The following is a 13,035-nucleotide window of genomic DNA, read 5'->3' as shown; positions in this document are numbered from 1 at the left end:
CACAGGTAGATTCCCTACAAAATCGGGGAGTGTTCAGCCATTACTCCGCGATGGTAACTGCGGGAGGTTTCGCGTAAAATTTCACTAAGCAAACGTAGTTTGGATTTGCGGAACTCACCTTTGCGCTCAGGTGTCACAGTAAAAGTCTTTCTACCTCTCGCCTCCCGTGTGCGTCTCACCTCCGGCGTATCTTTTGTTACTTTAGGTTTTGTGTGGTGTTCGAATAAGTCTTTTTTTTTGGCGGCTGTGTTTGTGTTCAGATGACGGCGCAGGTAGATTACCTGGTGGTGGTTTTCACCGCCACATCTGGCGCGAGCGGAGAGTTGCTGGGATCCGACGAGAAGGAGCTCGTGCAGTTGGTTTGGCAGCTGGTGGATTTAAAGAACAAGAAGGTAAAACTTTTATGTGGACCGCTTCTTAGGCCTTTTATTTCCTAAGTATCGTTATTCCAAAGCAGGAAATGTATTGTGGTAAAGAATGGACAGGTGAACTGAACTTCATGCGGAAATAGAACAAAAAAATAGCCTAAATATTTAAGGTTTTAATTTGTAAATACATTGACGAGCCAGGTGAGTTTTGTAGGTTTTCTCTTTATACACGTTTTAAAGTTACCTATAAGTTGAAAATAGGCTCAGAAGTTACTCAGTGGAGGACAAATGTCATCTTTTCTTGATGCAAGATGTGCAAGATGTCAAGACTCCTGTTCTTCTTGTTCATCAATATATAGAATTTGTACTAATAATTAACAGACATTAATGTTCTTATATGGTCCCGCAGCCTATGAGTTTCTACGTAGGCTACTGTTTCGACTGACTTTTTTTTTTTCTTCTTTTTTTTTCTTCTCGGGAACCAGTTGGGCAGGGTGAATGAGCTCCTCATTAAGCCTGACCTCTCTGACGAGACAGAAGAAAAAGAAGAGGAGGATGTGGTGGAGGAGAGCGTAGAAGAGGAGACTGGCTCTGGAGCAGACTGTGTCTCCACAGCAACAAGTGTTGACGCAGCTTTAAACTTGGTAATAATGTCTCTAAATCACAAGAAAGACACTTTATTACATAGTCGTTATTATTACAATTCAGGCTTGAAATGTGATGGTACGAACGTTATAATTTCTCCTCTAAATGTTTTGGCATTTGTGTTTCCAGTTTTATTTACAACTGACAAATGAGGTGAACAGCGCGGGCGCAGGCACGTCGGTGTGTTTGTGCACAGACGGGCAGCTCCACATCCGTCAAGTGATTCACCCCGAGGCTGCAAGCAAGGTGAGCGAGCCGGTGGATGAAGGGCCTTGCAGCCAGGGTGGATGTTCCGCTCTCTGCTGCAGGAGCACTTGGGCGCTCACACAAGAGACAAAGGGACGTGTTGTGTCAGCACTGTGAATTTAATGTTACGGTGCGAAAGTTGATCACTCAGAGGCACTCATGCAAACCAGCCCAATGACACACGCCCATGCACATACCATACTTCTGCACATTAAACCCCCGTCACACAATGAGGCCGATGACATTCTCCCACGTGTCTTAAAACTGTTTGCCATAAAGAAAGCGGTGCATACTCTACTGGCCTGAGCAAACATGGGCATGAGAGCTATACAATGGCAGCTGTTAGCTGGCCACTTGTTCACATCCCTTCATCCGATCTCTTCCCTCTCCAGAACATTCTGGTCCCAGACTGTTTCCACTCCTTCTTCGACCTTCGAAAGGAGTTCAAGAAGCACTTCCCCGCATCTGACCTCAAGGCGTTGAATGTACACACCATGGTGGAGTGTATCCTTTAACATGTCACGTGTTTATATTTAGATTTACAGTCATGTCATTTACTTTAGTTAGTTTAGGTTATTGTTTTGTTCTTTTCAAACTAATCTTGTGTGCACATATTACACTCAGAAACACACATGAAGTTTATAAGCCAGATGTGTTGACAGGAGGGCTAGAGGTTTTGAAATGCAAATAAGGAAAGCATTGCAGCACCTTCGTAAGCTATTGGGGAAAGAGTGTGTTTGGCCAACAGGACAAACCCAACACGCCCACTTGTACAGGAACACGTCTCTCAACGTGTGTTCTGGTTTTTCTTCTTCAGTTTTTAACTTTCTCATTCAGACGTGCACATTTTCACTTCACCTTTCACACACCCATCTCTACACGAGTAACAATAGTTTCAGGTTTGCTTTCCTTAACTGCCTCCCGCTCAGCTCTTAGTATCCCCGTTGATGTGCCCACTATGTGGGATCCTTCGGCCACGCCGGATCCTGCAGCCATATTGCCTGCAGAAGTGGCCGTGCAGCAGGTCCAGCTGATGGCCAGCGTTGTCGTTGCGCTGCTTTCTGAGCAATTTTGTGAGTATGAGACTAAAAGTAAAACAACAGGTTTCGGGAAATTTTGAGATGGTAACAAACTAAAACTTAGTGAGATAAAAATTGGCAGATTGACTGATATTAAAATGTCATTGGCATCCCTGGAGGGAATTGCTTTTTTATTTATGTTATCATTTGTGATTTCAAGACGGTTATCTAATTTTGAAAAACATTGCTTTCCCATTTCAGGCCACACATTTTCTAACCCGGAGCGAGTCAGCGAGAAGTTTGAAAGCGGCACTTGGTGAGTAACGTTTAATCAAGATAAACATTATTTTTGTCCTCTGAAATCAACTGCGAGTCCCACTGAGCTAATTTCTTTCTCTCTCTCTGTCTCTCTCTCTCTCTCTCTCTCCCTCTCTCTCTCTCTGTGTGTGTGTGAGTGAGAATGTGCAGCAGTAAGATGGAGAAAGTGTGCGACAACACAGTGATCCGAGCCAGAGGGTTGCCATGGCAGTCTTCTGACCAGGACATTGCTCGATTTTTCAGAGGCCTCAACATTGCCAAGTATGTTGTTGATCTCGTGAAGCCACGCTCATTCATACACCAGTCGCCATCATGTACTGGATGCGACTCTGAAACTTGCTGTTGACCTTCGGCTCTCGGAGTGCTTTAACCCTCCATACGTTGTGTTGTTCAGAGGAGGGGCTGCGCTGTGTCTCAATGCTCAGGGGAGGAGGAATGGAGAAGCTCTCGTTCGTTTTGTCAGTGAGGAACACAGAGACCTGGCGCTGCAGAGACACAAACACCATATGGGCAACAGATACATAGAGGTGCCCTGTCTAGAACTTGAACTACACTACCTCGACTTAATCTGATAACCCATTTATTTTCCCATCACACCTGAATCATCTTGAATAAGCACCTCGTTTCCCTTTTAACGGCAGGTTTACAAAGCAACAGGAGAGGACTTCCTGAAGATAGCTGGAGGTGAGAAGATATAACCCTATATTTGCATATTTAACAGCAGCACAGATAGTGACATTAAGTTGTATTGTTTTTGTTTTAATTAAATCTGGAAGATCTTTGCTGGTGTTTCTCCAGTGAACTTCCTATTTTGCTATCCTTAAGATGTTTTTCCCCTTTCACATAGTGCAGTGTAGACAGACAGAAGATGCCCGCAGCTGTTTGGCTGTTTTTTTTTTTTTTTTTATTCATGCATTTACTAAAACAGATTTTTGGAATGTGAAAATTTATCAGCACCTAAAAACTATTTCCAGGTCCATTAGGTGTATTTCAGCCCATTGTCACCTTTAGTGTTATGACTCAGTGATACAATTTGTTTTTTCACGGTACCGTGGCCTTTTAGGAGGGCAACAAATTAGTCAACAAGGTACAAGTCATCACGGAGTCATTTTGTCTGCATATTTAAGATTTTACTCATTCGACGAGGGCCGCCGAGGAGACAGAAAGGATTACATCATCATGAAGATGAAATGTTTGTACTGTAACTCAAAATCATTATGAGGGGATAGGAGTCAAGTTTAGCTTCAGTCTCATCAATAGTTGAAGAGTAAATTCAAACAACACCAAACTGGAAGAAAAATGTAACGCATTGCAAAAATGACACTTTTGGTTAAAGGTGTGTCTGTGTGTGTCCGTGTGTCCGTGTCTGTGTGTGTGTGTCAGGTACCTCCAATGAGGTAGCGATGTTTCTGTCCCGTGAGGACCAGATCATAGTGAGGATGCGAGGTCTACCGTTCACCGCCACACACGAGCAGGTGCTCACCTTCTTCACGCCGGGGGACAGCCTCAAAGAGACGTGTCCTGTCAGCGGAGGGAAGGATGGCATCCTTTTTGTTCGCTACCCAGACGGGCGTCCCACTGGCGACGCTTTTGTTTTATTTTCGTGTGAGGAACACGCTCAGTGTGCTCTGAAGAAACACAAGGAGATCCTGGGGAAGAGATATATTGAACTTTTTAAGAGTACAGCGGCAGAGGTGCAACAGGTACGTCAGGCCGTTCACCTGGATGGCGGGATGCTTCTTTGTACAGTATGTACTTGTGCAGAGTGTTTATTTGTGTGTGTTCATTTTTGTCTTATAGAACGTCTTTTACATTTCTCCTTTCATTATTAATTAAGGTTTGTTGTTCTCTTTTTTCTTGTCCTTTTAGGACAAAAACCCAGTTTGTAGGAATTCATTGTTTGTGAGGGCACACAGTAAAGAGTAACATGGGCGTGTTCCTTATCTCCTCAGTTAGCTAAAGGAATTATTGGAGCAGGGCTAATGGGTGGGGACCTGAATAACAAGGTGGATTGTTTGTGCATGTTTCCCTTTAGTACGTAGGTACATAGTTACTCTCGCTACTCTTTAGTACTTTCTGCGTCTCTTTGCGTCTTTCTGTCCTCCACTGCTGTCCCTGTCTCGTGGGATGAACACATGTGGTTTAATTTTCTTATCTTTCTGCCCACATACATATGTATGCAGAGGCCTATCCTTATGCTTTTATACACGACCAATCAGGAGTTTTATTGGTCTGCTCCAGAAATACAAACATGCTGGCATCCTGTTGGCAACCAGCCAGCTCCTGTCTGACATTGCAACACCTTTAAACCCAATGTGGACTTGGCTTTGTTGAGATATGTCTTATAGATGTATAATCAGTGACTAACATTTGATAGTAAGGATGTGTTTTGGTGTTTAAATATATTATGTTCTAAGCGTGTTTTCTGAAATGATGCTAGAGGGGCTTTCCTGAACTAGATTGCCTGTTTGACAGTCTTTGCTTTTGGCAGAGTATTTGTAAATTGAAAGTGTGTGTGTGTGTGTGTGTGTGTCAGGTGTTGAACCGGTACTCATCAGCCCCGCTGATCCCTGTGGCCCCTGCCCCCCTGGTGTCAGTGCTGCCCACCATGTCTCTCCTGCCCCCTCCTGGTGGTGTGAGGGACTGCCTGAGGCTAAGGGGGCTGCCCTACACAGCGAGCATCGAGGACATCCTCACCTTCCTGGGCGAGTTTACGCATGATATCAGACCACATGGTGTGCACATGGTTCTCAACCAGCAGGTACATGCAGCAGCCACACTGGCACACTTACTGGCTCACATGCTTTCTAACACAAATTCACAGGTGTTGCAGAGCGACTTCTGACTCGTCTGTGTTTGCAGGGTCGTCCATCAGGTGACTGCTTCATCCAGATGACCTCAGCAGAGCGGGCACTTCAGGCCTCACAGCGGCTTCACAAGCATGTGATGTCCAGCCAACGTGGGGCGAACAGCCGCTACGTGGAGGTGTTTCCCTGCAGTACTGAGGAGATGGGTCTGGTGCTGATGGGAGGCACGCTCTCTCACGCGCATACACACACACACATCCGGAGCAGGAGTGGGACAGGGCTCAGCCCGCCGCCATGTAAGTCCAGACGTAAGTGCTGCTGGGAGCTGTGGTTGCTTCGGGCCTGCAGGGTAGGTGGGCTCCTACCGTGGGGGGCAGGGTTGCTGGTTTTTCTCCAATCTAGAACTGTGGGAGGGCGACTGGTCTCACCAGAGGATTTAAAAGTGTCTGTGTGTGTGTGTGTGTCTGTGTGTGTGTGTGTGTCTGTGTGTGTGTGTGTGTGTGTGTGTGTGTGTGTCTGTGTGTGATCTCTTTGTAATTTAGTATGATTAAATTACATCTGCATGCACTGAGAAACCTCTCATGTTAACTGTTTGTTCTCTCAACTCTCACCTGTGTTCACACACTCTGATTGAATACTGTAGTTTGTTTTTTCAGTGGCATGTTGGTAACTTATTCTTGATTCTTACCATTGCTTAAGTAATTCATGAAGATCTGAAAGGGTTAGAAAAGTGTAAGCTAGACAGCTCGAGTCCCAACTAGCCCTTAAATTGGCAAAATGGCTTACAACTCTCTAATCTTATCAGATGGATAGTGGTGGTTGTGGGATTTAGCCTCAGTAGACTGGCGCACCACAGGTGTGTACGTCTCCCGTGCTCGTCCAATCAGAAGCTGTGCGAAAGGTGGGCAGAGCCGAACGCTGGTGCGTAAATGTGCTTTATTCTCCGTGCCTGTAGTCCTTCACCATAAATGTGCGCTGGTGCACGCTTAGGTTCCATAAAGAGGCACAATTAAAAAAAAAAAAATGCTGTTTTTTATGAAATGTTGAAAATAAAGTGCAGATGTTCACATGAGTGAAAGGGATACAGCACAGGGATTCAAAGCTAAACCTGTGGGTTGTAGAGGTTGTGTTAACACAACATACATTTTTATGATTAAAACTACATAGACAGCAAGTCTCTGTTCAATATAACAACATACTAAGTCAGTAGCCAGAAACACATTGTGGGTACACTGCAGTGTTCAGGTTACAGCACCAAAAACTACTGATATGACTAACCTGACGTGGACCATTGTACTGTATATAAACTTGGTCTTACCTCAACTTGTTTTACTACAATAAATGCTGTGGAGACTTATAGCTGATGATTCACTTGACTTTTGAGCCAAAAAGTTAGCTTGTTTCATGTTTGCAGTGTACAGTGCACAGAAACTTTTTCTCTTTAACGCACACACACATACATATACCCATGTCAGGGGCTGAGTAATACCAATGTTGGTCATTGTTTGCAAGTTTGCATGAGCGCCTCTCTCTGAAACAAACAATGACCTGACATCACCGTCTTGACCCTGTGGACTTCTGTTGTTGTTTGTCTGGTTTTAAAACTATGGTCTCTCCCTCTGTTCTCTGCTCTCCAGGTTTATCTCCGCCATCCTACGCCTTCTCCCCGGCTCCAGCAGTTCTGCCCTCAGAGGCTGCTGCTGCTCTCTACCCTCCCATTGGCCAGGTGTTGCTCACCCCTCGCCCTCTGCCACCGGGGCATGCCTACTACCCTGCCTCAGCTCAGCTATACATGAACTACACAGCCTACTACCCAAGGTAAACAGTGGTAGATACACATGAACAGAGACACTATGGCATTCAAAATACAGGCTTCTGCTTAATTCTGCAAATCCTCGATCTCTGGATTTTTATTTCAAATAAATAGTCAAGTTTTGTCAGTAATTTTCATTCTTACCATCTTAAAAAGATAACTAATACTCACATAATTTGTTACAGGCTTAGGTATTTTTAATAGAGATATTGTGGTTATTAATTCTAAACCACAAAGGTAAAAGTAAAACTTTACCAAGACAGAATGAAAAGAACATGATTTTTCTGTGGTAAAGCTGCTGTACCCTGTTGGTGTTGTAATAAGGCTGTGATATAACAAGATAATCATTGGATATATCCATTTTGATTTGCTCCTATAATGGCTTGACTTGAAATTGTCAAATTGGAAATGTTTGCAAAGTCACTATAAACGGTAATCTCACTTTACCACATAAAATGTAACACACCACTATCATGAATTAAGAGCCAACAGACTTCCCCAGCCTACATCAAGGCTGTGAGACAGTGTTTACTCGTGGGCTGTGTGCTGCTGAGTAAGTGAAAAATAAATGAAACTGGTTTTGTTTACACATTTGATTTTCTGAGCCTTGTGTTTCACAGTTCTTATTTTGGTAACTTGAAAAACACGAGTGCACTAAAATATTTCACTGACACAAATTACGTGTTATGAATATTGGTGAGTCCTTAAGACACCATCTTTTTTTGTTTTTTATTTAATTTTTTTTTTACTGTTCAAGGTTCAAGGAAGGCTTTATTATCCCTGGGGGTTAATTCGTTGTACAGTCATCAGTAACGACACAACCATCAGGAAAACAATAATAACAATGACAGTAAATACAACTAGAAATCACAAGAAATAAATACAGCAACTGCTCAGCAAAAACTGCTGCAAATTAAATCATATTAGCTGCAATAATCCCAATTTGAAACAAATTGATTATAGATCAGTTGTTGTTTACATTGTTGATTCTGTTAGATTCACTATAAATAACAAGTTCATAGTGGAAAAGGAGAAACATTTCGTAAAGAGAAAAACTACAAGGGTAGTTATAACTGAAAACTCTGCAATCAGAGAACTTGGTAAACATCAAGTGACCTGTTTCTGCCCAATCAGCCCTCCTGTTGTGAGAGAGCAGGTCGCTTGAAGCCAAAGTTTATAATTGTCCTGAATCTACCCGTATGTGTTGTGTTTGTTGTGTTTATGTAACTTTAACAGTCTCTGTGTACCTTCTCTTTGTTATTTCTCCAGTCCACCTGGCTCACCTACCACCTTAGGTTTCTTCCCCTCCCCCTCCTCCCTGTCCTCCCCAGGAGGGTTGATGCGCATGCCAGGTCTGACCTACAACAGCAATGGAGTTAAAGACCTCATTAATGCAGTGCAGGGATACCAGGTAAGAGACGGTTCCCTTCGAATGTCTGCTTGCTAACTTTAATCACGTCGTTTTTATACATGGCAATGTTCTGTTCCTTCTGTGTTCACATACCTCTCAGTAGGATCCCAATGTTGTATTCAAATCTCTTTTTATTATGGGTGTGTATTGTCAGGCATCCACTGTGTTTGCCCAGAGGCTATCAAACTAGTTTATCCTGTCTCCTCTCCCTGTTCTGTCACACACTCTCTGCTGCTTGCTTCAACTTGAACTGGAGGAGCTCAAGTTATTTCGACCTGGAAGAGAGTGAAGATTCCCAGAAATAAGAGAAATAATTCTATGATAAATAGAAGATACAATCTGGGACTGACAACGTTTCCCCTCCTCGTTAATGTCAGTCCTGGATTTCACAGGCCCACGTGGCTTTTAGGTTAGTGTCTGTGACTACGTGTGTCTCAGCCTCCTGTCTCTGTCATTCCTACCCCCTTCCTCATGTCACAGTATGCTCCCGAGGATGCTCTCATGCACGCCCACGGGCATGTGCACGCTCACGACCCGGCCAGGACATTGCTAACGCAGCCCAAAGAATGGGTGTGTATTTAAGGTGACTGAGGCAGGTGGCAGGTAAGGATTGGCTGAGGGCTCAGATTTATTTTAGACAGCGGTTGTAGCTATGGCTTCAGTCTTGACGGGTCACCAGGGGTTGTAGTACCGCTGGCTCAACACAACACTTTCGGTATAGATGGGGCATTCTCTACTATCTTCATCAACAATGGGAATACATTTGATTGGGATGAGTGGTTAGAGGAATTTTTGGGGATTTTAGGTCATCTGTGATTTTCATTTTGAATGATTTTGGCGGGGAGTCGGTTTTATCTGATACTGTCTGCTATATTTCTGTCCTTTCAAGAAGTCTTTAATGGACACAGTGAAAGCAAAGAGAGCCAAGTGACCATTCTCTAAACCCCCTCCTCCCAGTACTGTGATTGTCCAGCCACAGCTTAGCATCCAAAGCTGTCAAGCTTTGATTTCGCTACATGCTGAAACGGTGTGAAAGGTGTTTCTAATAACAGTCACGACTCGGTATCTCCTGAGTTTGCCTGTGGTGTCGTTTTCTTCACCCTTCAAATAACAGAAAAGACAACAGCAGAGGTGGAAAGAACGGAGTAAGCAGTGTGTTTGTCTGCTCTAATCTACAATAATAGCACTGCATTACTTCAAAATAAGTGTTTTAGAAAAATACCTGCAGCTTTCACCATATCAGAGCCTGTTTGGTTTTAATAGCAGCCCTGTCAGTCAGTGGAGGAGTTCAGTACACGACCAAACAAATCTTAACTATATTGAGTCACCACCGTTAATGAGTGAATCGGTGGCTTTCAGCAGCTGTCAGCTCAGATGTGATTCACACTGCCAAACTTTCACATTAACACAATATTAAAAGCCACAGAAAAATCTTGTTGTATTTTTTACAAATAGTCTCCTGAGCTTTTAACCTTATGTGCAGTGCTTGTATTTTGCGCTGAACTGAATGTAATAACTTTGACTAACAACAGACTGAACGCACTATTAAACTGAAGTATGAAGGGTGATGTGCTCAGTTAATGTCGTACCTACTGAAATACATTTTAACAGCGATGTTAAAAGTGAGCCAACCACATAATGAGTGATTACAAATCCTTGAAGTGAACTGAAAAGTGATTTGAACACGCCAAATGATTCCCACCTCTGTTGTAAACTGCATGTGAGCCGGGTGAGGATGGAAAGCGTGACTTGCATAGCAACAGTAACCGGGGGGCAGGGCGTAGACAATGGTCAATTGGTGGTGTTGTAGTGTAATGGTATAATAGCTGGGTAATCACAGGTGTAGCCCTCAGGCCGTTGAGAAGGTGATGGGTAACATCTGGTGCTGGTGTGAGGGCTCTTAATTTGTTGTTTGACACTTTTACACAGGAATAATACTCTCCTGTCTGTCTCCCCTTTTCTCACCCTTCCTCAATCCCCTTCTCCCCCCTCAGAGTCCCGCAGAGTCCCTTTCTCTCCTGAGCAGCAGTTTAATCGGTCAGTCCGGCATAGGCGATGCTCCCCTCATGTCCCTCCCGGCTCTTATGACCAAGCCAGGTGGGCAGTACCTGGATCTTACCCTGCTGTAGGGTCACACATAGACAAAGGTCATGTGACAACTTGGTATATGTCCAAGATGTTTTTTTTTTGTTTTTGTTTTTTTTTGTTTTTTTAATAGTCTTTTTAGATGTGTTATTTATATCTTTAGGATCAGAAATTAATGTATTTCATACCAAATTTTTTTGTGGCCTTAGCCAAAAATAGCAGTTTTATCTCATTGCACAGTGTATTTTAAAAGCTTTATAGAGATTTTTTTTAACCTGTTAAGATATTATAATCATGATCATATATTTGCTAGCCAACTAGAGAAGAATGACCTAGTCGCAATTGAGCTAAATCTTTTCTTTAAGCTTTTCTGTGAAGAGTGAATGTGTGTGTACGAGTGTGAAAGAGATGAGAATGAGTATTATGCACGGCTGTGTTGATACATTTTATGACTTAATCTGTTAATGGAGTACATTTTAAATGTTTATATACATTTGATACAGTACACAGTGATTGTATTGGAAGCTTTAGTGCATGAAGAAGTTAGTAGTAAAACTTTGAGATGTTTACATAATGCCAAATATCAATGCACTGCTAATCAATAAGACTACTGATGAATATAATAGCAGTGTCTTTGAATGATATCATATATGTTACACTGTGAGTTTGTCAAATAGTCTGATTCTGGCATCAGGCGTCACTTACAAAAATGTGACATCTCACGTACATTAGCGCCCTTCTTTCCTCCCTCATGTGCCCAGTGTGGGTGTTTTTATGTTGTGTTATGCCAATGTTATCTCGCTTTTTGTTTTGGCCTCATCTGAACAGAGGACAGCCCCAGTCCTCAGTCACATAACCACAGGTTTGCATTGTTCAAACAGACTCCAGTCACATGCTCTCAGTTTACAGAGTGAATCTCCAGAGGCTGAGATGGTTCATCCAGTTTTCATATATATTTTACATAAGGTTTAGCAGTCCCCCACTCTTTCCTTGTCTTCTTTACACCATCTACGCTGATATTGGGGAATATAATTGAACAAATGATGGTTCCTCTGCAGAGGTCTGTCCAACATACCTCTTCTGTTTTTTAACAGGTCATTTGTAGATCTACTGGAAAGTTGAAAAGGAAATATCGGACATGTTTGACATGTATCCTGTCAATTTATTTGCCATTTAAGACCTGAAAATTTGATGTATGTGGTCCATGTTTCTGTACACACATCCTACAGTCTCGTCCTGCTGAGGACATTCTGCTGCGGCCATGCTGAAAAAAAACCCAACAATAAACATAACGTGAAGTTTGCCAGCCTCGAGCTGTTTGATTTCACTATTTGTGTTCCAAGCATTTCATTTCACTTTACTGTGTGCTCATTGTGCTGCCTGTAGCTCGGGAGGGTTTTAAAGTGCAGGCGCACAAACACAGAGGTGGGGTTGTCTGATGACAGAATGTGGCTCGAGGCAAAACCGTTCAAACTCCCTCACACTCCTCAGTGATTACCGCTGCGTTTCCCGCATACACACACATAGAGCAAAGAAACTATTGTCACTCGGACACACTGAAGACATTATGTGAGAGGATGGCCTTTTTTTTCACAGGGTGGAAGAGTGAAGAATAGAGAGCAGGAAGTGGGAAGAGAGAAGGAAGAAAGACAAAACCATGTCAGACCCCCTCGAGGCAGATTTGGCATTGTGTAATACGATCCTGTGCACCCCACCCAACTTTATCCCTTTTAAACACACTCACTCATTCTCCCACTCACAAAAACACACTGTCTAAAACAGAAGACCAGCACCATTACTAACAGTGCAACAAAGCTCAAAATATATTTTTTTTAATTAACTTGTATCACTATTGGCAGAGTTATTGTGAAGTACATACAGTGAAGTAACAGTTCTAGAAAAAGTTAATTTTGAATCCTTTAAAAGTGTTTCTTTGCTATTTAAAGTCCAAACCCTAAGAGAAGTGCAGTTGATTGAGCAGAATTTTAAATGTTTGTTTAGTTTAAAACTACAATTTGCACATAGTGAGTGGATTAAGTATAGTTTAGATCTAAAAAATGAAAGTCAATTAAGTATAATCCTAGGGATTTTAGGGATTGACAACTATCAAAGGGGAGGGTTAAATATCTTTTTTTCTTTTTGCTTGAGAGACAATAGTCTGATTTGTTTGTTAATCATTTTAGGGGAGAATAGTAGACAGTCTTAAATTTTTTCAATCTGCAGAAATAGATTTTATTTCATCGTTTCCTTGCAAGATTTACTTGAAAATAAAGCAGCAAGACAAGTAAATTAAACTATACATATGTCATGGATGATAAAGGTG

The 13,035-nt window shown here is 42.5% G+C and overlaps 1 protein-coding gene across 7 annotated transcripts; it reads left to right on the top strand.

Annotated features, from left to right (window-relative positions):
• The first annotated feature begins 58 nt into the window (after positions 1-58).
• esrp1 (epithelial splicing regulatory protein 1) lies at positions 59-12,014 on the top strand. Of its 7 annotated transcripts, XM_069142853.1 has the most exons (17): positions 59-168; positions 261-392; positions 854-1,012; positions 1,143-1,259; positions 1,652-1,763; positions 2,189-2,332; positions 2,540-2,594; positions 2,747-2,857; positions 2,991-3,123; positions 3,238-3,280; positions 3,980-4,299; positions 5,133-5,357; positions 5,459-5,711; positions 7,041-7,221; positions 8,486-8,627; positions 9,108-9,197; positions 10,622-12,014. In XM_069142853.1, exons 2-17 carry the CDS (start codon positions 261-263, stop codon positions 10,754-10,756), a joined length of 2,352 nt encoding a protein of 783 aa, XP_068998954.1. In that variant the 5' UTR covers positions 59-168; the 3' UTR covers positions 10,757-12,014. The 7 variants fall into 7 exon arrangements, with proteins under 7 accessions (XP_068998954.1, XP_068998955.1, XP_068998956.1 ...); XM_069142854.1 differs by having other exon boundaries at positions 59-392; positions 2,750-2,857; XM_069142855.1 differs by having other exon boundaries at positions 59-392; positions 5,459-5,699.
• Positions 12,015-13,035: the final 1,021 nt, after the last annotated feature.

Source organism: Embiotoca jacksoni, unplaced genomic scaffold (assembly GCF_022577435.1).
Source record: "Embiotoca jacksoni isolate LCO1_2020_lvr unplaced genomic scaffold, fEmbJac1.0.p SCAF_11, whole genome shotgun sequence".
Lineage (NCBI taxonomy): Eukaryota > Metazoa > Chordata > Actinopteri > Embiotocidae > Embiotoca > Embiotoca jacksoni.
The sequence above is the reverse complement of the archived record's forward strand: the minus strand, read 5'-3'. Positions and strand labels throughout refer to the sequence as shown.

Coding starts and splice junctions, on each gene's coding strand:
- esrp1 (XM_069142853.1), top strand. CDS start 261: ATGACGGCGCAGGTAGATTACCTGGTGGTGGTTTTCACCGCCACATCT. Junction 1,764..2,188: donor TGTACACACCATGGTGGAGT/GTATCCTTTAAC, acceptor CCTCCCGCTCAG/CTCTTAGTATCCCCGTTGAT. Junction 9,198..10,621: donor TAACGCAGCCCAAAGAATGG/GTGTGTATTTAA, acceptor CTCCCCCCTCAG/AGTCCCGCAGAGTCCCTTTC.